This window comes from Ipomoea triloba, chromosome 5 (genome assembly GCF_003576645.1).
Source record: "Ipomoea triloba cultivar NCNSP0323 chromosome 5, ASM357664v1".
In the NCBI taxonomy this organism is placed as follows: domain Eukaryota; kingdom Viridiplantae; phylum Streptophyta; class Magnoliopsida; order Solanales; family Convolvulaceae; genus Ipomoea; species Ipomoea triloba.
The window spans coordinates 25,624,160-25,648,893 of NC_044920.1; the positions used below are offsets into that span (position 1 = coordinate 25,624,160).

Sequence of the window (24,734 nt, forward strand, 5' to 3'; positions counted from 1 at the left end):
TTTTTTTTATTATTTATTTTTTTTAACTTTATTTTTATATAATAACTCACAAACTACACATAAGAGGTGAACTATATTGGTCTCAAGAGCGTAAAGAGTATAGAAATGGAAGGTTTAAATAGACTTTTTTTTTTAAAAAAAAAAAAGAAAAGAAAAGAAAAGAAAATATAACTTAAAAGATTTGCAAACAATTTCGTAAAAATAATATTAAAAACTATTTTAAGAACAAAGCGTATTACCAGCTGACTTGCTAGTAACATGTAGTGAAAGACTAAAAAGATTTGTAGCGCTGTTTTAGTTTAAAGAATCAGTTGATCAACTCAACTAAAAACAAAGTGGTAAGTGTGTGTCACTGATTCATTCAGCTAGATAAGCTAAGCAAAGTGTTGGAAATATAAAGTGCATAAATTAAAGAGATAGAGACAGAGATTTTTATACTGGTTCGGCAACTGCCTACTCCACTATTCTCCTTAACATCCAAGGAAGTTCTACTAATATTCAGCGAAAATACAAGTAGAAAGCTACACAGTGTATCCACAAAACACTGATAGGATAGCAAGGGTGATGCTCCTTCAATCTGGACGTACGTCCCCTCGAACGATCTTTTGAACTTATTGGTTCTCTACTTCAAGGGTCAGCCACTAAGTCGCCTTGAGCAGAAAAACCTCCAACACCAACACAAAGATGGCATTGATTTGTTTCTTTTCACAAACGGGTGGACGCGAAACTAAGCGTTCACTAGAAAGCTCTGAGTTGTTTCTAGATCTGACAATGAAGCTTAGTTCTATCATACAAATAAATCTTTCTGAAAGTTCTCAACATTTGCACTGTAATCTAAATTATTCTCAGCTTTGTTTTTCATAGCTATAGAGTCCTCTATATATAGCATAGAGGAGATGGCAGACTTGTAATTCTTTTGAAATTTGAATTTGACCGTTGTCTCATATTATGACATGTGTCCAATTGTTGTCTACTTATCTTAAAATTAACTTAAAACTCTAGATTTGATTTTGATGTGATAAAAAAAATGTGAAATTAAAATATTTGATGGGATTTTAATTTTTGACTATGAAATGAAAACTTATTATGTGACCACCACTTACTTAATTAGCTAGGGTGCCGCGCCATTAGAGGCTAGCTAAATGATTGTCAACATTGATTAGGCGATGTCGTATGAATTCTTGCAACTAAAATTACAGGTGTAATTTATAGAATCAAACGTTTATCACACATTTTGATTTCATTAAAAGTATAATTTATTTTTATTTGAGTTAATCAAAACAATCAATGCCTTCTTTCTGTATCTATACATGTACATAACATAGCAAAGTTTCATGGTTATGGAATCTAACATGTAGCAAGGGCAACTTTCACCCAAGTTAATTAGACAGTTGACTTAGTAACTATTGTTTCAAGTTGGATTATATGGACAACCTCGAGTAACAATTACAAACTTTTTCGTAAATCAAAGAGTCTAGCATGTACTATATTTCAACTAAAAAGTTGCAAATGTCATATGGTCTTCTCTAAAATGCATGCGTATCTGATTACATATTTATATGGGATGGATAAAATGGAAGTAAACTACATTAACAGCATTGTAAACGGATAGTTCACTGCCTCATGATGGCAAGAGTTACTAGAAAAGCTTCGGACCTGTGTTTCTGAATTAGAAAAAGTAAAAGAGGGTTGAAAAAGTATGGGAAGGGTGGAGGGATCCCTTTGTTGTTACTTGTAGGGGAGAATCTGAGATTCGATTCTGGGCAGGAAAAGTAAGCATTGGAATTGGATGTGTGATTCTTGAAAAGTGGCACTGCTTTAATTTGTTGGTGTTTGAGAGTGAGTGCCTTCAACTTCCGACTTCTGCTATGCTCTGTAAGGCTGGTCTCCATTGCCCCCCACCATGCCTCCCCACACTTCGAATGCCACTGCTACTGCTGCCACTGCCGCTACTTTCCAGATGGTAAGGATCGTGTTCCGCCTGAAAAGAAACACAAGAAGTAAATCTTGAGATGTGTTTCATAAGTCTAGTAATTCTCGTAGATGTCAACAAAGTTATCAACTTTCTTTGAATTGGTCAACCAGTTGAGCTATGATCCGAGGCGAATGAGTTAGTACAAGTAGAGGTTAGGCCCAAAATGCCACTACTGGGAATGGAAGATGCATGCATGCTCTGTAACATTTTCTATTTAGTCAAGGAAACATGAGAATTATGACAATTGCCTTAACATCAATAAGCACATTTAATCTATGCTTGCAATCAAAATGAATTGTCAATGACCCATCACTATTTTAATTCATAAAACAAGAAGAAGCAAAAATTGAATCTTCAACTACCACTCCAAAGGGCTGAAAAAGCAAAAACAGATGACATACTGGCACTTGAACAGTTGAACTAACCCTTTTTACCTTGTGGTCAAAAACTTCTGTTGTTTAGCATCTAGAGACGTTAAAGTAAGGGAAAAGTTTTCGTGCTAAATTATAGGATAATTGTAGAGTTCGTCATTGAGTGTTGATCATGCTTACTTTTTGTTTTAAGTTCCTTTGGGACGAATTCTACAATTACCTAACTTAAGGACGAAAATTACAATTTTCTCTTAAAATAATATTTTCCATCATATATATAAAATTTTTCATTTGGCGTACCAACCTCTCGAGAGGATCAGAGGTCAGCCAAATTAGGCCACAAATTAATACAGACAGAATTTTTTAAGTGTCAAAAGTCAAAACCTGTTGGGGATTGAAAATGATTCATGATCTGAATAATTAGTAAACAATAATATAGAAACCAACTGAGAATTGAATTGGGCTGAATGCCTTTTCACAAATAGAAAACAAATATTGTCATCATCATAGTTAGAGAAAGTAATGTAAGCTCCAAACCAACCAAATATTCCCGGGAGAACTCATATTTTCTGTTTGGATTTGAAATTAATAGTTTAAAGCGCCCATGTGATTTCCTTTATGAATGACAAGTGAAAATTCTGTTCTGGGCAGTACATGTCAACTATATATCAAGAGAAACCAGCATACAAAACTGTCAAAATTAAATGTTCCCATCAGAACTATAAATTAATAAGCTCTAGTTCAGATTCTAGGAATTATAATTGATATCCATTTATTAATACTCTATAGTTTAATAACATCTAGAAACAAATTTTGAAGAACCACATTTTCTCTGGGTTAGTGGTGACCCCATCACTATAGAGCAAGATTTCAGAGCTGATCATGATTTCCACTCACATGTCTTCAATAATTTGTTTGGGGAAATAATCAAGATACTGTAACAAGCATTTTTCCTCTTATCATTGGCCATTGACATTATTCTTTGAAAATAAAAAGAATGAAAAAGATATAACCCCAGCTAAGTTAATCGAACGAGTAATTTTGTAACCACAAAGTTTCAAGTTTGACTTTCCGTAAGAACACAGCCGCCAGTTAACTATGAACAATATAGACTGTTTGTCACCCAAATATTATTTAAAAAGAAAAAAGAAAAAAACAAAGTATAAACATCATAGTGTACGGCAGCAGACTCAAACTAAGTCCCATAAGCATCTCTAACTAGACGGAAATCCACTTAAAAAAGAGAAAAGCAGCAACCCAAGACAAGCTTTTATGCTTTGGAATTTGTTAATTAAAGTAAAGCCAGATTCTTTACTCCATCTAATTCTGGGATACAAAAAGAAATCACCCTCTCGATCTCCCCAGGTTCGAAGATCTACTTGTGTTTCCATCATTTCGTTTAGCGCACTCAAACATTTTAGATCATAAAGATACTTTGAATCATAAATATACCCAGAAAAACCAAAAGCTTATTCCAATATTAGTATCTCAAAATATCACTTCCAACTTTTATACCATACTAAAGCCAACAAGAACATCTTAAATCTTGTAATAAGACTTTATTACATAAAATATCCAATATTTAGTTTAATTTTTTTTTTCATGTCCAAAAAATTTACAAAAACAAAAAGGTGCCTAATATAGTAATATTACGTAAATGATTAGTTAATAATACGTGTAATTATTAAGTAGGAAAAGGAAATGCTTCTAGTGAATACTGAAGGATTCGAGAGTTTAATTACCTTGGCCACTTTTGGTTTCGGATTCGGAGCCGGAGCCGGAGCATCCGAGTTTCTTTTCGGGTCGAGGCCAAGTCGGGCGCTCTCCTTCAACAACTTCCCGAGTTTCACGCACTTCTTGGCAGCAAATTCCTTGAGAACGTCTGCGAAACAAAGCGTGAATAGGTGAGCGAGACGAGGACAAATTTGGTAATTTCATTTGAATCGGTTACCTTCGAAGCTGACGAGGCGATAAACCTGTCCGATGAGCAAAGTATCGGCGGGGCGGAGAAGCTTGAGCTGCTTTACCGGGGCGCCGTTCTCCGTCGTCCTGTCCGTCGGAGAGGTGATGACGAGGGCGACGTAGTGGCCGGGGTTAGAATTCATGACGTCGTGAGCACTGACCGACCAGTAAATCCTCTCCACTTTGTTACCGGGATGTTGAATCACCACCGTCGCCGCCTCCGCCGCCTGGCAATTCCCCATTCTCAGTGAGGACTCACAGTTCAGTTGAAAAGCGAGAAATGACAAAGAGATCAACCAATCTATATATATATTCACTCAATCAATCTATTATCTATCTAGATATTCCCAGATTTCGAGAAACTTTGATTAACTATGGTAATGCAAGATTATTATTAGGTAGGAGGAAGAAAGTACAGTGGAGATGGAAGATGAGAGGATGTGATGTAATGGTGAAGAAAGCAGGTATAAATGAACGTTGAAGTGCGTAAGTGCGTGTTGAAGAAGCAAAAATGGCATGCATATATCTATGGGTAGGCTTTTTATTAGAGGGAATGAAGACGTAAGGTAGAGTTTTAGATCTGCCAAACTACCTTGTCCGGCCTATAGTCATATATGACAGCAGCTCAGGACCTGTTAGCTATAGTAAATTAAGTTTTATTAGGGATGATGACCATTTTGGCAAGGTATTTTCGGACCGGTTTAAAGTTAAATATGATCGATTAACTAGTTAAGTTAATAGTGTTGATGGTGAAAATTAAATCGAAGAGTAGGGATCCTAGTCTTTGCTATTGCTAGATTGAGATGAATAGAGGCGTGGGAGAGAATTCAATATTTATAATGGAAAATGATACATGTAATTTCATATAATAAAATTCTTATCATGTCTCATGATTTGATTTATAAAAAAAGAAAAATAATAATAATAACTGTGATTCACAAATTTTTCTAGATGAATCAGACACGTAAATTGAGAGTAAAAAATGAGAGTATGTGTAGTATTACTCATTTATAATTGTTGATTATGTAATATAGACACTTGACAATGCTTAATATTAGATCATCAGAAAAATGGACGATTAGGGATCAGACGAGGACTCCTGTAAATTCTAAACTATTACAACGTGAGTAAGTAAGGATGGAGCTTGCAAGATGATGTGAAAAATGAATTTTTTTCCTTTCCTTTTTTTTTTTTTGGTTGCCATGTGTGTTAGCAAGCTTGCGACATGGTTAAAAAGCTACCAAATTGCAGCTTTTGTATATGTATGTATGTAATTGTATTTTTAAGTGTGATATGAGATTGGGACCCACTTTTGAAAGTGGGTTGAAGTTACAGGGATGTAGTGAAAATAGTAATGGAATTGCAAATTAATGATATGAAAGTAGGATTCACTTTTAAAAGTGAAATACTCTTGTAGGGATAAGATAGCCTAATATAGAGTAATAAGGTCAAACTCATAGTGCATATTCGGCATAGCGGATGTGGACTTTCCTGTATACCAAAGAGTAATAAGATGGAAATAATCCTAAATTGTGGAGCTAACATAGTATAAAGTTTATTTCATAACGACAAGATCCAAGTGGAATTGACGTGATGAGTTTTGGTCGGCAAAAGGTTCTAGTTAGTCAGGCAAGTAATGTGTCAATATTCTAAGACAACTATAGTCATCGAATTCAACGACATGACATGCATAAGTTAATTTTGTATAATTTTTGTAGGGCAAATGAGTTTAGTCATTGAATCTCTCGACCAAGTTCTGTATATAGGATCTTTTAAAATGAAATGTTGATATTTTGAGCTTGATCCACTAAATTTATTGTCTAGATTATTAGACTCATTAGACTAGCTTATAACCTATCAAATATTATAAAGTTATTTATTTCTAATGTTGTAATCTCTGACACTTCAAAAATGAAAAGTAAGAACCTAAACATTACACCCAAATTTGGATGGATTAAGTGAAAGAGTGGACAACATAAGATCTTCCAATTCAAATCCAATCCCCGGGCTTTATTTGCTTTACCGCAAACCTTTATTGATATAATAATGTAGCTTAGGGCCTTAGACATTTTTATTTTTTTTTTGAGTGCTACTGACTCTGTTACAATGTAGTGTCTGTTCATAACTACTTTCTCAACCTACTGAAGCACAAAGGCTCGAACCCACTCCCATCATCCATGTGAGAGTGTTTTCTGGGATACCGGGTGCCACTAGACCACAAGGTCTTTGGCAGTGCCTTAGACATTAGTTAGCAATAAATTAAATATGTTCAATGGTCAAAAGAAAAAAAAAAAAACCCCTAATGCTACCTCCCTTTCTCTCTAAAATCAAACGCCTTTCTCTGCTGCTCAACTTCGGCTTCCACCGCCGACCTCCGGCCGGAGCTCTAATGGAGCTTTGAGCCGGCGGTTTTGGTCACCTTCTACGTTTGCTCTCGCTCTTCTTCCGCCTCGACCACCGTCGCAGCTCCATCCGCCTCCAACCACCGCCATAGATCTTCTTCTTCCGTTTTCTGTCCCTTTGAATAAAATAATAGCCGGTAGGTATTAGGTTTGTGTTGGTAGTCTTGAACTCCGAACCCTACTTCGACTTTACCCACTTTTTATTTTCTTTATTATTGGGTTTTCATCTCGTTACTTTCACGAGCATTTTTCCTCTCGTTACTTTCACGAGCTTTTCATTTTCATTAGCATAAATCGTTTAGTTTGGTTTCGGCAAGTGTTGAGCTTATCTGGGCGAGCAAAAAAGAATGATGACGAAGACCCAGATCTTTGATGAATCTTTAAGCTCCCTGAAGGGAACATAGCTTCTTAGTTATGAAACAGTCTGCAATTCAAGTTTTCTATAGCAAAGTTAGAAAAGTTGTTTTTATGTCTAATTGTAAGGAATGGTTTACCATTTCATTGATCGTTGATGTAAACGTTTTATGTTATGAATTAATGGAATAACTACTTTTACCTTAAAAAAAATAAAATATGTCCAATGGTGGTTTGGAGCAATCGCTACTCTAAATCGTCATTTTACCAAACAATGAATTAAATATGTCTATAATGAATGTAATTTTGAGTTTAGTTATCAAAATTACATTAATTTACTTTACCATTTATGGTTAATATTTGTCTTTTAATATGATGCACACAAATAATATGATAGTAAATTTACTCAACCAAAAAGCTTTGACTAAATTTAAAAAGCTAAGTAAATATTAAAATAAGCATATTGAAGCACAAAAAGTCAATGTTCACACTAAAATTTAAACTTTGAGACCTTTCATATGAAAAAATCACAGTTATACTGCTTGACGAATCCGTCATTTTGACTTTGGTCAAAATGCCAAATTCATTGTTTGGTAAAATGGCGATTTAGAGCAGCGGATTGCTCCAAACCATCATTTTTGCAAACGTTGCATTTTACATTTAACAGCGTTTTTATATGACTATTTTTTTCCAAAACGCCTCTAATTAATTATTTAAAAAAAAACTTTGGAGAGCTCAAGGCTCTGTTCTCAGTTTTTCCACCGATGTGGGACGGTGGAAAAAATGAGAAAATAAAAGTGAAGCAGCGCAAGCTGCTTCCATCTTCTTCTTCTTCTTTTTTTTTTTTTTAATTTTTATTTTATATAATAATAATAATAATTATTATTATTATTACTATTATTATTATTATTCAACCTATATGCATACCCTTATAGGTCATTTTACATGTTAACCGCTAACCTAAACAATTAATTTTATCAAACATTTTTTACAAAACGCTAATACAATTCGCTAGTCAAACCCGCTAACTAATACATTTCGCTATTTAATAACCACTAACACAATCCGCTTACGTTAATCGCTAAACGCGGATTGCGAAACAAGCCCAAATTCTTTGGCAGTCAAGCCAGCATTTGAATTGCAACTTTTTGCAATTATGTGTCATAATAATAATAATAATTGCAATTCTGGCTTTTCTTTGTCCTTTTTGTCATTTTCTGTCTCTTGTTGATTTTTTCTTAAAATTTTTTACTTCTTCTTTTTAATACTCCAATATTACGTAGTATTGTTTATTATAATATATTATATTTGAAAGTGAGTTGAGATTATAGCTAGGGATGTAGACGGACGGAGAAAGATCCGAACCACCTCGTGAATTTACCAAAAGAAATCTTAATAAATGATAATTATAGAGTTAATTTGATTAAAGGTCACTTAGGTTGGGCTTTAACTTTTAATTTTGAGTTTTTGATTGATATAAAATAACTATGAATGCTTCAAGTGATCATTTATAGAACTGTCACAATTTTACGTTCGTATATGATGACTTGTTATAGGATTTGGTACGTAGTTGAATTCTGAATTTGACAAACTTTTAATAATGAAAGTAAATATAATTGATTTCAAAATTAATCATAAAATGTCTTTTAGAAAACTATTAGTTGAGGTTATGTTACATATTGAATAATTGTATGCATGTGTTTAAGGTTTAATTTCCTTATCTTATATTTGATGAAAGATTAATGTTGGAACAGTCTTAGGTAATAATATCAAAGCACATGGCAGGAATATAATGGTCATGGTCATAATAAGAACTGGAATTGAATATAGGATGCAATGATGCATCATGTTCCAAAAAAGAAAAAATAATTATACTTTGTACTTTGTAGATATTAAAGAGTAGTATGCAAAATATTTGAGGGTATATACTATATAGGTCAATTAAGATACATCTCGCAATTTATCACGCATGCGTGCTAGTCTATATGGTAGAGAAACCCTCAAGCTTGAGATTCAAACTTTAGATAGGATTATAATTACATGCACTAATGGTAAGACAATGGGTGTGTATGGTATATTATACGAAAAAAGAATCAAGAAATGAACCGCTACACTTAAATCCTAAGCTGTCACATCAGAGCACCCAAACCATCAAGTCGGAGTTATAATCGAACACGATTTCTCTTACTATGAATTATACCTGAAATTTGCAAGGAAATTAGTACATTTATTATCCTCTCTAAGAACACTAATAATTGTAAAAGAATATATATACGTTACGCTGTTAACTACTCAATTTCATCATATCCTAAACTTCTTAAAGATAAGGAAAAAAAGTCAATAATTACATTAATTATGATCAAATGACAGACATAATTGTTCCGTAATAGACATTTTTACTGCGTGTTGACATCAGCTTCATCATTCGTGTTAATAATTCAGATAGTGTGATATCATTTTTTTAAAAAAAACTAGTTGATATCATTCCCTTTTTTGTAAGTAAATTTCCATTCAATATTCAACTATAATATTATTTAATATTTACATATTTATTTTGGATATTAGGTAGTATATGTTTATACTTTCTTTATCTGTTATAGTTTGAAGAGTCAATACTTCATTGCTGGAATTTGATTCTGTGAGAAACACAGAGGTGTCATTTGAGCATAAAATGCTGTCATGCTGGGCAATTTGACTATATTTTATCTTTATATATTTAATAATATAAGAAGTTTAAATTCAGTCGTTGTTTACTAATTTTGTCTCATTTTAATTTTGTTAAATCTAACGATTTAAAAGTAAATTACTATATCTGCCCATCATTGATTTTTCTTTAACAGTCAGATTCAAATAGGACACTCAGCACTCAAATTAATACACCAGCGGAAAGTGAGTATAATTTATGAAAGTCCATAAAAATTAGTTTAATTCAATGAATAAAATAATTGTATATCATATATAGTCAATTAATACTTATTATTGAGCCAATGCAAATGATTGAGTCCACAATCAATACATATGATTGAGTCAAATATATATACCGAGTATTAGACAGCATAGGCAACTAAGTTATTACATAGGTGAAGTTTAGAAAAAAAAATAAAAAAATCAGGGATTGAGTCTCACAAGGGATCAAATATGTTTTATATATTAGCTCGCATGGACAGCTCAGTTGGTCACATGGTGAAGTTTGGAAAGAAAGACCAGAGGTCAGCAGTGTGAGTACTGAGTTACCGTGATTTAACTTTTTTCCTGAACATACTAAATGGACACGGGTCCACCTTACGGCAAATTATTGTGTGGACCATGAATATAAGGTACATTATTTTTGTATTGAAGGTACATTATTTTATAAAATAATGTACCTTCACTACAAAAATAATGTGCTCTAAAATAATGTACTTTATGTACAAAAATAATGTACTTTTTATTTATGGTCTACACAGTTGTGTGGACTATGATCCATGCAATAATGATTGCCACCTTATAAAGTGGGCCTGAGTTTACATTCATGCATCCTGGGCTAGCCTATATCATTCCCGAGGCCCAACTTCATTCCTCAGCCAATTAAACCATTGATCTAGCCCAGTAACATTTTTGGGTCAAAGACGAGAACATCCACTCCATCACTTTCAACATTGTAAGTAAAGTCAAATACTCAAATGTAGTTATTGAGGGCCATATCGGCAGAAATGTTTGTATTTAGGATTTGAAGCCCAGTGGGCCAAACTGCTTATAACTTGTGTAAGCAGGCGTGAAATTGTCATTTTGGGCCTTGCAGAATTGGATTATGTTGGCCCAACAATGAACAGTGCCGCACCTAAAATCTCAACATTAGACACGAAACTTATTTCGTTGCTAAATTGCCGGAAATGATTTTCACGACAAATTTGGTGGTTGCGTTCACCCTTCACCTTCCTATACGTCTTTCGTTTTTAATAATACAGCAATGTCCATTAACAAAACGTTTTATATTACTTAAATATTAATAAAAAATGTTTAATTTAGTTAATCAATTTAAGCAAATCATTGTGTAATATTTTGTCACTTATCATAAGTCATATTATATAATACAAAATACAAATAGTATCTTTCATTAATAATTTGAAAACTTTTTAATAGTACCTTTAAATAGTCACTATATTCATTCCGTCACAAATTTTCTTCCAGATTAAGTGACAACGCAAGTAAAAATTAAAAATACTAGATCGATCGAATAATACTACACAATTTAAACACTAGGTAGGATGGTGACTGGGGACTAGCATTTTAGACTTACCTCCCACGAGCTTAAACAAGCTCCTTGCGGCCGACGCCTTTGGGACCAGTTCTACGAGAGTTTGGTAGTTTATTTTCCCAATTTGTCGGGACTTTTTCACCAAAAAAAAACTCTAATATATTAAATTTAAAATACCATTTAATCAACGCTTCATTTTCTTCATATACAGAGTCCTTTAAATGCATGCGTTTTACCCAAACTTTATGTAATCCATCATTATCATAATCCATTCAGCTCCACAAGTCACGAAACGTCTACAAATGTAAACACTATTTTATTCGTAATTACTTCTCCCATATATATTTGTTTTCAAATCAAATTAAGATTTCTTTTGACATTATTATAGCCCCCAAAAATAAAAATTGTGAGTCGCCTGCGTTGCTTGACTTGACTGAGCAGACACAGCCACAAGAAATACGAAACTCTCCTTAATCAGTGGCGCATTGCACCATACTTACGTTTTTGTCAATTTTTGCCAATTTTCGGTTCAAACCTTAGGGCGGCTAAGCTTCCCTATTATGAATTTTTAACCATTTTTATATAATTTCCAAATTGGATTATATGGCATAGATTAAAGCTAAAAATGCTTCATATATACATCACTTTTTGCAACTATAATAACAAAGTTCTAGGTAAGACATTTGTTTCAATAACAGTAAAGTTGGAGTCTTTTTAGAACTAAATTTATAACAAAAACGAAAATAGTACATAACATATTTACAATTTGACATGAATAACAGAAGTAATTTGTTAAATTCACTATCTGTTTTTAACTGATATGAGATAATTAATTAACAATACAGATAGTAAAAAGCAGTATAAGAAGAGATGATTATATGTTGTTTGGACGCATGGACAGCTCAATTGGTATTGAGATGGTAGATGCGGGCCAGGGATAGCTTACATGTTTTGTGTTCAAACAAAAGCCTCGAAATCATTTTCTGCAGGGTAAGCGTAGGGCAAGGGTAAAAGAGGGGATGAAGTGTCGAGGTCAGAATGGGAAAATCCAAAATTTCGAAGGACTTGATTGTCAGCGAAATTCAACGCTCTCTCCATCCCGACCTGGCAAGAGTCCCCTTCATACATCGGGTTGTGGTCCCCACTGCAGGGTTGACACCCCGTGAAGTGCGTTATGAAGGGGCGCCTCCACCCCTCTCTCCAATCGCCGCCCGCCGCCACGTGAGGCTCCCTTGCCGCCGCGTAGCTCTCGCTCACCGCCTCCGCGTGTCGCCGCCGCAGCACCGCCTCCCTCCGCTCGATCTCCACGTACCTCTCCGTGATGTTGTTCAGCCGACCCACCACTCCCCTCCAGTACCCATGGAGAGAGTACTCGTTCTCCACGTAAATCCTGTCCGTCCATTTCTTCTCCCCTTTCAGTAAAAGATAAACCAGCGCCGATTGATCGTCCGAATCCGGGAACATCTTGTTCTTCAACGTGGACCGTTGGATTTGGCCCCATTTTTTATAATCTGGACTCTGTGGGCCCATCGCCGCCCACACATCCAAAAACTCCATGGACCACTGGCAATTCCGTAACAGAAAAATACCGGCGTTAACGGCCACCCAGCTCTTCTTCTCAATCTGATCACGCCAACCGTGAACTACGAGGTTATGATCCTTATACCTCTCCAACGGAATCTTGAAATCCATGTCGGTGAAGATAGCGTCCGAGTCAACCCACATAACCCACTCGGTTTCCGGGTGGGCCAACATCGCCGCCCGGGCCACCGGAATCTTCGCCCAAAAAGACCGCATGTCCGGTTTCAAAAACGCATTACTGTAGAAAATATCATAGCCGTGAATTCTACAGTAATCAACTTTGTTCTTGAAAAACCTCAGGAGCAAGTGATCGCCGTGGCTGTTCTTGCACGGCCACGGCTGCGATCCGCTGAGGAGAAGCACGCGCCGCCCTGCTCCGGCGCCGAACGACGGGTGAAGTTTCAGCCACTCGCGCCTCTTCTGGTCCCACCCCACCACGGGTTTATCTATAGTATAACTCAGCTCCGGGTCGTCGTAAAAACTCCTCTCGGATGATTCATACCCGCGATCCACGGCCGCTCGGTCGACCGAGAAGTTCTGCGCCGAGAGCAAGGCCGAGAAGTTCGGGAACGGGTCGGTGAACGACCAAACGACACAAAAGAGAAAGACACCGAAAAAAATTGCCAAAAAGAAAGATTTATCTCTCGGAAAAGAAGAAGAAGGTTTGGCTTTGGCCATGTTGGGGGTATCGGACGCCATGGCCGATAAGTTAATAAAAGCGGGAGTGAAGATAGCATTCGAAACAAGGAAGGAATCCCGCTTTATATGCTAAATGCAAATCCCAGGGTTGACTAAACAGAACTGTATTTAGACACGTGGGTGGGTACTATTGGTGATTATGTTAATCAACGACTAATTTTGATAATTAAGATGCAAAATTAAATCTGCTTGCTATAATCTGTGACGCAGTCATTTACAATGCATTTATTGGGTATCGTTAATGAATTTAATTCCTTTCTTTATTGATAATATGCATAGCCTAATTAATACGGTAATACCTTGTATGTTATAAAATTGATTGGTACATCTTGAAATAATAGAGTGTTGAGATCCACACCAAATATATTTCTTTAAAAAAATATAACTTATCATTAATTTACATAGCATTGATAAGAATTTTTCTTATCGCTAGATATTTCGTCGCAAAGTTTATATTTCGTCACAAAGTTTTGTCGTAAAAAAATAACTGAATTAATTATTGTCGTGATTTCATCGCATTTTGGGCAACAGAAATCTTTCCATTACCAATTTCGTTGTCATAATAATAACGAATATTCAATTGTTAAAATCACATTTCATTGCGATTCTGCTAAATTATTATTATTTTTTAATATGTTGGTAATTATTACAGTATTATTTTGTTAAAATTCTAACTCTTGTAAACTATTTTCCCAAGTTTTGCGATGCTCATAACCGATTAACGCTCTGCAAACAATTGCCATGGCCGAACCAGATGCTTATTTCTAGTTCGGTTGTTTTGATGGGTAGAAGATGAAGGAATTTTAAGTAAATGAGTTTAAGAGAAAAATTAAATAATAATACTAACTTAATAAAAAAATATTAAACCCTAACAAAATTAATTATAAAAGAATAATTATTAATAAAAGTAGATACTTAAATAATTATAAATTATAAATTAATTTAAAAAATTTATTTAAATTACAATAAAATAATACTCATCAAGTTACGATCTCATTTGAGTATTTGATCACACCTTAACTTTTTCGATTGAACTTGTAAATGACACCCGTACAATCCGAGGATTCGAGTCAACCAACTCCGAGGACGGCCTTGGAGCCCACGAAGCCGACCATAGTGTCGACTCAACCCGGATCAGGTTTGTCTTGTCCTTCTTTGGATCGATTTGCTTCGTACTCACTCCTAATATGTACTCCCTCCGTCCCATTTATGTGTCTAGTTCGGTTAACGAGGCTTGACTAAAGTTATTTTTAACTCAATTTTTTCATAATATTAAGTTTAGTATTAATATACAAAATTTATATATTTAGAAACTACACTGAAAGTACTATTAAACAAAAAAAATCAAATTTAAAAATAAGTAAAAAATAATAATAATAAACAAAGAATAAAAAGTTAGTTTGACCATAAATAGTAAGTATGCCAGATAAAATGGAGAGCGAGTACATTAGATTTGTTTGAGGTATATATAATTTGTTTCTTCTTGGATGAGTACTTTAGTTAGGTTCTGTGGGGAACTAGAGTGTTCATTCACGTGCTGTCATACTAAACTTGCGGCAATAGTATAAATAATTCTCTGATCAATTCTGATTAGAAATTCGAAACTTCCAATCTTGTCTCGGATAAGTAATTCGATTTTCGAGATTCTTAATTCACATTTAGTGCAATAATATATAATTGGTTACCTCAAAACTTTATGGTATAGTGACATCCGATTACACTCCATAAGGAAGGGATAAATATTGACTCTTGTGTTTCAGTAGGTTGAGAAAGTAAAGTATTTATGAACAGATATTAGAGTCATTAGTATTAAGAAAAAGTAGATATTTTAGCAATTTGAAACAATAGATTGTTATAAAAGCTAATTAATCAAACATTTATATTTAATGTTTAATCAAGTCAAACTAATAGTGGTTAAATAAGACAAATTATTGTTTTTATACATAAAATGGAACAAATTGACTATGTGCAATCACATACATCTAAAATATGTAACATTAATCCTGTTGATAAAAAGTAACAATTTGACTCTATCAAGTGAGACATTAAAAGTAAGCGAACTATTTATTGAAAGACTAAAGATGATGCTATTTAATTGTCAGGCCTGTTTCTCAACCTGTGGAAGCACAAAGAGTCGGAGTCAATTTCGATATCTCCTCCACTGAGGCTCGAACTCATGACCTTTCATTTGAGGAAGGCCACTACTTGCCATTTGAGCACAAGGTGCTTGGCCACTAAGTAACAATCTATTTTAATTATTTCAAAACATTTCTCCTAATATAATTTGCGACCATGATAAATGGCTCACAATTTTGCGATAATAAGATATGCCACTCCAACACTATAAAAAAGAAACCCACAAGCCAATCTCCTTGGCCACTGTGAACAATCCCACTTGCAATTACAACCCAACAATTGACTATTTAAGTCACAATTCACGTTATAAACGTGTCCATTCGGCCTTAACCAATAAACCAATAACAAATTGTCATGAAATTCAAAACTCATCTTATCATCTTGTATTAATGTTAATCAAATTCTCACAATTTAATTATATTTGAACTACGATTTATAATCAAAACTCCGACAAATCTTTTTAAATTTCATGACAATTTGGCTCACCATATATTTCTTTTCACCCGTTTGATTAAGTTGACGTATATATCAGCAGGATTGTCATTATTGAAACATTTGTATAGATGTGACCTGATAAAATATTTGCTTTCGATCTCTGTAAAGAAGATAAATGATATATGAAAATGGCCAAATATTTGGTATACATTTGGGATGGATGAGATGAGCATTTTATTGCGGGACGCAATTGATGTGGGTGGCAAATTTATAATCCTTATTAATCAAATTTTCTATTTAAAAACACAAGTCTTTTGTGAACTTCAACCAATATAAAACAGAAGTAATATATAATAATATTAATGCATATGTAAGAATAACAAGGATAGACAGCAACGTTCTTAACTTCCTTCTCTAATCTTCAACGTAAGATTGAAAACCAGGGATTAACAGTAATACTATTTGTCAACACGATTTTTCTTTCTTTTTTTTTTTTTTTGTAACGAGAAAAATTTGTAGTTACTACTTGAGGATGTGCATTACAGTACTAGATCCGCCTTGTGATCTTAATCGATAAAAAATCATGAGATAACAATTTAGGTTAACAAAGCTAGGGTCATGAGTTACTAAGTCAACTGACAGACTGACTTGGCCAGGTTGCCTTGGCTCCATGAGTATTATATATTGCGTTTGTAGTTTTTGAAAAACTATTCCACGCAAGATGTTCAAAACTAAGAACGGAAAACATGGTAATCATTAAGATAATTGAAGGATTTATTTTATCCTAAATTCTCAATTAAAAGTACGTAATATTATTCATTTGTTATTTATTACTCCTTACATGATATTGATCAAATAATAGGGCAATTTATATAATGGATCAGAGTCCTCGTAGCATTATGAATTCTGAATCAAAACGACAAGATATAGAATTCATACTAGTAAGATATAAAATTTTATAATACAAAACACATACACATATTATGTATTTATGTATTTTTCAAATCTGATTTAGGTACATAATTTGTATTCATAGGCACATAATTTCTTAACACAAGACATAAATTCATAACATAAGATACATTTACTAATTTATTTCAAGTACAAAATTCGTACTTTTAAAATATAGAATTTCATAACGCAAAATACAAAAATGCACAACATAAAATATATATACACATGCACTAGGGTCCATAATGCACTAGTATAAGGATTGAAATAATAGTTGAGGAGATTAAATATTAAAATATACACAAAATATCAACAGTCTTAATGGTAAGCCCAAAACTACTCCCCATTCCAGGTCCAGCCCATAAGTCATCTGCTGCTCTTTCTTGGATTTCTTACTAATATGAATAGCTTATGTGGGCTTGTTAAATTGCCATACTTAGAAAGAACATCCCTATAGGCTTTAAACTGCAAATTTGGGTCTATCATGCTTATTGTGGATCTTGATCTGTTAACTAAATGAACATAATATGTTACTCCGTATTCGTATATACATAATCTAGGAAAATTATGCTATGGACCCAGGTCCACCTTGCAAGATAGACTCAAGTTCATGTTCACAATTTTAGAACTCTGTATTCACAATTTTAAATCTCAATATACAAAATTACATTACTCAATATTTACAATTGCTGAACTCTATATTCACAATTTTGTTATATAGATTCAAAAATTGTGTTATACTATTGAATATATAGAGTTTTGAAATTGTGACCATAGAGTTCAAAATTTGTGAACATAGAATTCTAAAATTGTGAATATATAGTTCTAAAATTGTGAACATGGCCCGGATCCATATGACATAACAACCAACATTATCTGTATCAGCATCCATAATGGTGAACCTTGGTCCCTGACATAACTATTAGCTCAAAAGCTTTCTAGCCCAATCCTTAATTTCTCAAAGTTTATATCGTGAATTAGGGTTCACTATGCGCATTGTGGATCTTGATCAAAACAAGCGAGTATCACTCTGTAGCAGATTCAGAAAACAAACTTATTGAAGTCAAAAAGATTCTTCCTTCATTAGGAGTCAAAAGCAGAACTTATTACATACAATCAAACCTTAGCTTCATTTATGATACATAATGCATAATCATATGTTCGTACTTTTTCAAAATAAAAAATAAAAAAATTCATGGGCTTTGAGAACATATGATAGGGGATGTGGGAGGTGGGATTTGAACCGAAGTCTAACTCTTATATACACCGAACTTCCATTTGAATCATGTCAGTCCACCATTCCACATACAACATAAATCAATCATGCATGTACACTTGAGTTACGTTCCTGATGAAAATTCTGTATTGACAGAATAACAGTAATTATACTTTATTTGATTTCCTGAATAGATTTCAGAAAAGAGCTGGATGCATGAGCTTTCATATTATGTGTACAATGGACATTAGATTATAGGTTGGATAGTTCCACATATGCTTAAGTGTATGTTACCACTTATGATTTGACAGAAATTTAATCAGTATTGTATTGTATGCTTTGACAGAAAATTCTATATTCAGTATTGTATTTTGTATGTTACCACAAGTAAAATGAAAAATAAAACGTGTCGTACTTGTAAGTATGTTATACCCCTACTTGAGAGATAGTACTGAGGTTGAAAGAGCTTACATACAATTGAGAAAAAAGTACAGCAGGTTACCACAAAATGTTAATCCAGCTATAAGAATTAAGAAATGGGTGAAAACACACTTAAACCAGAAGTACACAACATCAACTAATCTACCCAACACAATATGCGACTCCTCAAACATAAATACTATCGTTACATAATAAAGCCCACATACTGATATATTTATAACAATCCGTATTAATTTATGGGCACACTACGAATGATAATAGTATCGATGGTAAGCCCTGGTCCAAACCCAAAAACCACTCCCCATTCCAAGCCCTCCCCAGTAGTTATCTGTTCATCTTTCTTGGATTTCTTTCTCATCTCATCTAATATGAACAACACACATGCGCTTGTTAAATTCCCATACTCCGAAAGAACATCCCTTGAAGCTCTTAACCTCTCTGGTCCAAGCCCTAATCTCTCCTCCACACGATCCACAATCGCATTGCCGCCTGGGTGGAAAACCCAAAAGATTGAATTCCAATCCGAGATTCCATACGGCTCGAACGCCTTCACCAAACAATCCTCTACGTTTTCGGCAAGGACAGAAGGGACAGCCCTGCTACAATGGAAAGTGAGCCCCATCTCACGTAAGTGCAGTTTAAGGTGAGAATCAGTGTTGGGGACGATTGTTTGTGCACTCGAGACCAACTCAAACAATGGAGTTTCCAAACCCGGTCTTGGGTCTTTCCCGACTATCATCGCGGCGGAACCGTCGCCGAATAAACACTGCGCTAAAAGATTATCGTCTTGTTCAAGACTGGGTCCCCGGAATATATTTATCGTGATTTCTGAGCACACCACTAGAACACGGGCACCTTTATTATTCTCGGCGAGATCTTTGACCAGCCGGAGCATGGCGGCGCCGGCGTTACAACCTTGCTGGTACATCATTAAGCGTTTGACGGATGAGTTTAGGCCCAGGAGCTTTGTGAGTTGGAAATCCGCACCGGGCATGTCAACGCCGCTGGTTGTACAGAACACTAAATGGGTTATTTCAGAAATGGGGCGACCCCATTCCTTTATAGCCTTCATGGCAGCTTCTTTGCCCAGCTTAGGAACTTCCGACACCAAAATATCTTGCCTGGTGTTAAGGGAAGCGTCATTGTATGTGCACAAGTTGGGATTTTTCTTCAATAATTCTTCTGTTAAAACCAGGTGACGCTTCCTAATCTTGCTCTTGTTGCCTGGAAAAAAAAAACAAAACAAAACAACAAACGATTCATTGATCTTCATAAAGAAAAAGTGACGATGCAAGTTTTAGAGGAAAAATCTCATGTGCAAATTAAAGATGTTGTTCTTACAGATGCGCCTAAACTTTTCTTTATGTTCCAGCAAGTGTTCGCTGTTTGTGATGCGGAAATAAAAGTCTGGATACGTGGCTTGATCAACCCAATTCGTGGGTGTTGCGGTTCCTATGGCCAGGAGTTTGGCATGACCTTCAAACCTCTTTGCAGTATCATCAGTGAGCTGGACAGTGACGGTTGGAGACATTTTTGTTTTGCGGAGTAGTAGTGATGATTTAATTTAAGGCTTCACTGTTTAGTGAGAAATTTGCCAACGTTTTGGGGGTATTTTATAGTGGAAGATACATACTAATTATTTGGGCATGGAAGGGCGGGCGTCAAATGTATGAAAACCCATCACTAGCACGTGGCAGAGTTTGGGGTCCCAAAATATATTTTTTAAATGAGGAGTGAACCACATTCACTATCCAAAAGTGTGTGCTGATTAAATTCCATCTTATGATTCTAGTCGATAAAGAATCACAGGGAGATAATTCAGTCTATGTTATTCATAACTTCTTAACTCAAACTAAGCTAAGAAGGGTAAATAGACCACTTCAGTTATATATATTAGAAATCAAACTTACAGTCTTATGATTATCAAGTTAATAGTATCAACATCTTTAGTTGAATTGTCATTGTATTAAAAAAAAAAAAAAGAAAAGAAAAAGAAAGAAGGTCGAAGTTGCCATCTCAATATTATTTTAGTACTGGCAGATCAAAGTTGTCTATTAATCAATGTGGGAATATGAGGTTTCCACTATACTATATTATTATCTGTATTGGTACAGCTGAATACGTGGGGGGTTGGAATCGACCAAGAATAAATTAAATGGACATATCAGCTCACATGCACTAGATCAGATGCCACCTCACCACTCACCACAATTAAGATATATATGCTTTTTTGAGCAATAATGTGACATTCTAAAAAATAGTCATTTTCATTTTTGTCCTATTGTTATTTTAGAATTGTCAAGTTTAGTCAATTTTATTAATTTTTGACATACTGTGACCACTTTTATTTAGTCCTTGCCACTTTTAGTTCACCGTAAAAATTTTTGTCAAATTGCCGTCCAAAATACGGGTATTTTTTGTCTTTTCATACTTTTGTCATCTCCTTGACCCTTTGCAGTGGTTTTCCTTACACATTTTCATCCATTGAAGAGATTTGGCGAAAGCCGTGTGAGTCACATTACAAAGCCATGACTTTCGCCGGATCCCTTCATTGGATGAAAATCTGTAAGGAAAACTACTACAAAGGGTCAAGGAGATGACCAAAGCATAAAAAGACCAAAAATACCCTTATTTTGGACGGCAATTTGACGAAAATTTTAACGGTGGACTAAAAGTAGCAAGGATTAAATAAGATTGGTCACAATGTGGCAAAAAATAATGAAGTTAACTAAAATTGGCAATACCCCAGTAACAATAGGACGTACCAAAAATGGAAATGAATGACTCCTAAAAAATAATAGCTAGTTCGATAATCCTTGAGTGTTGATGCAAACTATTGTTGGAAAAATTAGCATAAAAGTGACGGTCTTGTAGTATAAATATATGTGGGGTTCATTTTTGATTTGAGTATGGTCAAAGTGAATTCGAGTTTTTTGTAGTTAGACGAAGAGATTGATATATTATACGCTTAAAATAGATAATGGGTGAATGAAAAATTGATTCTCAAAATAGACTTATTTGAGTTGGAAAATGAAGGTGAAAAGACTTTAAAGTAGTTTTCACTCCACATTGGGCACCTGCACACACGAATGTCTCTGGAAAAGTAGTTGGTCTTGCGGGCTAAGTTATGCCAACTTTTCGGAATTGTCCGAGTAGTAACGTCTCGAACTACCACTCGGTTAGAGGACTTACCATTTGGTCAAATGGGTTTGACCGGGTGGCTATAGTTACCATTCGATCAAAGGGATTTGACCAAATGGTTGTCGTTGTTAATTTCCTCTGATCTTCTCGTAACTTTTTGGGTACCTCTCGAACTACTCACATATCGACCACTCTCTGGAGTGACTGTTTTGAAGAATTAATTCTTATGTTATGGAATTAATTTCAATTTTAAATTTCAGAATTATTCTTTAGGTTAATGGTTGTTAGTTTTGAACATTACAATGACTGAATTATTATCAGTTTAATGTCATAATTAATTGCTATTAATCCTTCAACTCCTACATAAGTTGTGATTAAGCAAAACATTTTACCCACTAAAATCTTTAGTTTTCTCTCTCGAAATTCTGTTATTCATTCTTCTCAATCTTCTGTGTTCATCCACGCTCTAGTTTGTCGGGTTCTAAGTTTGAGTACTCAAAACTTAGAATCGTAGTACGTTTTATCATGGAAATTAAACCTAGGCTGTAAAGTTCTTAGCGCCTTTTGGGAGATAGCAAATAAGTTTTTAAAGAGAGTGTAACTCGACTCGTACTTATAACTTAGCCAAAAATCCTTTTTTTGTTCCTGTGCTTGTCACTCCCAAAAATTTCCAGAATTAATAAACCTTTTTCGTAGGATTATTATATCTTTTTTCGTATATTTTTCACAACTATTTGGGGATTTTAGGACGTAAAAAGTTTGAATACCCCTTAATTATCACAACTATCACTGTTATACACTCATACACATTTATTTTTAGTGAACTAATTAAATGTTTACTTTTATTGCACTACATGTTATTTTTTGAATGTTCATTTTTAATATACTATCAAAAAATAAATCTATAATATATTAAAAATAAATATTCAACATACTAAAAATAAACATTTATCAAAATAAAATATTTGTTTTCTCACATTTCACAATTTTTATTGATAGAAAACATAATTTATATATTCTATTCATGCAATAAAGAAAATTTGATGTCTACTGAAATATGTACTACAAAATACTCATTCAAAATGTCATTTTATATCATTTTTTTTCTACATACATGAGCTTCTTGTGCGCTGAAATGCACACTTTGATTTGAATTTCTAAACTAGATTGACTTGATTTAAGATTTTAAAGTTGTAATATAGTTGTGTGAAATAAGAAAATATGAATTATCAAAAAAAAAGAAAAAAAGAAAAGAAGATACAATACAAAACTAAAGAAAATTGGACCAGAAATGGTGACGGGGGGCACCATTTTTTTTTTTTTTATAAAGTTATCTAATGGCCTTGTTTGGTAAATAGTCAGCCTATCAGCTAATTTTGACTTATTTGACCACTATTAGTTCTTTGGTTAATAAGCTTTTTGTAACTCTAAAATGCTAAAATTCAAAAGGTTATTCAAACAGCCTTTTTAATTAGTTTTTTGAGAAAAGAAATTATACCAAACAGCTATCAGCTAACAGCTAATCTATCAAACAACTTTCTACAATCAGCTAATGTTATCAACTAATTATACATTCGATCAGTTAACCCACTCAGCTAACAGCCATTTACAAACAGACCAATATCTTTGCAACATCAAAAAAATAACAATACAGTAATTTGGAAGCACCTGAACTCTTTTTTTTTTTTTTTTTTTTTTTTGTGAAAATGGAAGCACCTGATACGGAGTGCCAGGACCCTGCAATGATTTCATAAAAACGTGTTCTGATCCGTAAAATACTGAAGCAATCAATTAAAATATCTTCATCTTTCAAAAAAAAAAAGTCTTAATTTGGTCAGTGATGAAATATTATAGAATAGGCGTACGATGATGGAATATGATGAGATATTGATGGAATTGTTAATAATTATTGAGTTAGTATGATGATGAGGCTAGTTAGTATGTATTGACCACGTAGTTAGTATGACCATGAGATATTAATGAGGGTGTTTTTTTTAAAATTGTAATAAATAATATTATTTTTAATCTTATTATAAATATTTTTATATTTTAAATAAAACAATTAAAATATTTAATTATACAGTTCTACTCATTTGTCAAAAAATAAACAGAAAACATTTTTTGAATACGAGTCATCAATGTAGTGTATAGCTACCTACTGACAGATGCCTCCACTGATGCTCGAACCCACTCCCTTCCACATGAGAGTGTACACCGGGTGCCACTTGACCATAAGGTCTTTGGCCACCTTTAGTATATATTAATGATGAGGTTAGTATATAATTAACTTGTATAAATACGCTACTCATTCTAGCTTAAAGGAGGAGATCTAAGGATGACTCATGCTCTCATCCAATTCTCTTCTCTACAACATATACTCTCTATTCTAAAGCATTATTCATTCAATATCATTGAAGATCATAATCTCACAATCTCATATATTTTGTATTCTCTCTATTTTTCTAGTATTTTTGTACTATTTTATACGAAATTGATTGATTTGTGCACACCTCGGGCCAACTAGTTCCATCAGTCAGATTATAACTTCAAGAGTTCTACTACCTAAACTTTAAAATCTTACTCCTTAAATTTTTAGGCTCTGATGTGGCGGACACTAATAAGCTACATTTTTCATGTGGATCTCAATGTAAGTGTCTACATTAAGATTTTGTGTGTAAGAGTAAAAATGGGGTACATAGTACTTTTCTATCTTGAATTGTACGTTTGTACACTTCTGGTGACACGTTGATTAATTAGATGAGCCTACATGAAATTATCTTGTTAATTAACCACTATAGTAGAACTCATCTATACTAGCCCACCAATATTATTC

At 34.0% G+C, this 24,734-nt stretch overlaps 3 protein-coding genes across 3 annotated transcripts; all 3 read right to left on the reverse strand.

Annotated features, from left to right (window-relative positions):
- Positions 1-1,443: 1,443 nt before the first annotated feature.
- On the reverse strand, positions 1,444-4,838 carry LOC116019086. Its single transcript, XM_031259174.1, has 3 exons — positions 4,298-4,838; positions 4,089-4,228; positions 1,444-1,981 (listed from the first exon to the last, which is right to left on the reverse strand). Exons 1-3 carry the CDS (start codon positions 4,548-4,550, stop codon positions 1,850-1,852), a joined length of 525 nt encoding a protein of 174 aa, XP_031115034.1. The 5' UTR covers positions 4,551-4,838; the 3' UTR covers positions 1,444-1,849.
- Positions 4,839-11,987: 7,149 nt separating this feature from the next.
- On the reverse strand, positions 11,988-13,642 carry LOC116018975 (glycosyltransferase 6-like). The gene has a single exon (XM_031259030.1). The coding sequence runs from the start codon at positions 13,579-13,581 to the stop codon at positions 12,259-12,261; it is 1,323 nt and encodes a 440-aa protein (XP_031114890.1). The 5' UTR covers positions 13,582-13,642; the 3' UTR covers positions 11,988-12,258.
- Positions 13,643-18,896: 5,254 nt separating this feature from the next.
- LOC116020611 (chalcone synthase A) lies at positions 18,897-20,409 on the reverse strand. The gene is made up of 2 exons (XM_031261080.1): positions 20,102-20,409; positions 18,897-19,984 (listed from the first exon to the last, which is right to left on the reverse strand). The coding sequence occupies exons 1-2, from the start codon at positions 20,289-20,291 to the stop codon at positions 18,990-18,992; spliced, it is 1,185 nt and encodes a 394-aa protein (XP_031116940.1). The 5' UTR covers positions 20,292-20,409; the 3' UTR covers positions 18,897-18,989.
- Between the last annotated feature and the right edge of the window lie 4,325 nt (positions 20,410-24,734).

Bases quoted from the DNA above. Each gene is read 5' to 3' on its own strand.
- LOC116019086 (XM_031259174.1), bottom strand. From the start codon at position 4,550: ATGGGGAATTGCCAGGCGGCGGAGGCGGCGACGGTGGTGATTCAACAT. The intron at 4,229-4,297 runs GTAACCGATTCA...TTTGTTTCGCAG, and splicing joins TCGCCTCGTCAGCTTCGAAG to ACGTTCTCAAGGAATTTGCT. The intron at 1,982-4,088 runs GTAATTAAACTC...GTTTCTTTTCAG, and splicing joins CGAAACCAAAAGTGGCCAAG to GCGGAACACGATCCTTACCA.
- LOC116018975 (XM_031259030.1), bottom strand. From the start codon at position 13,581: ATGGCGTCCGATACCCCCAACATGGCCAAAGCCAAACCTTCTTCTTCT.
- LOC116020611 (XM_031261080.1), bottom strand. From the start codon at position 20,291: ATGTCTCCAACCGTCACTGTCCAGCTCACTGATGATACTGCAAAGAGG. The intron at 19,985-20,101 runs GTAAGAACAACA...TTTTTTTTCCAG, and splicing joins AGAAAAGTTTAGGCGCATCT to GCAACAAGAGCAAGATTAGG.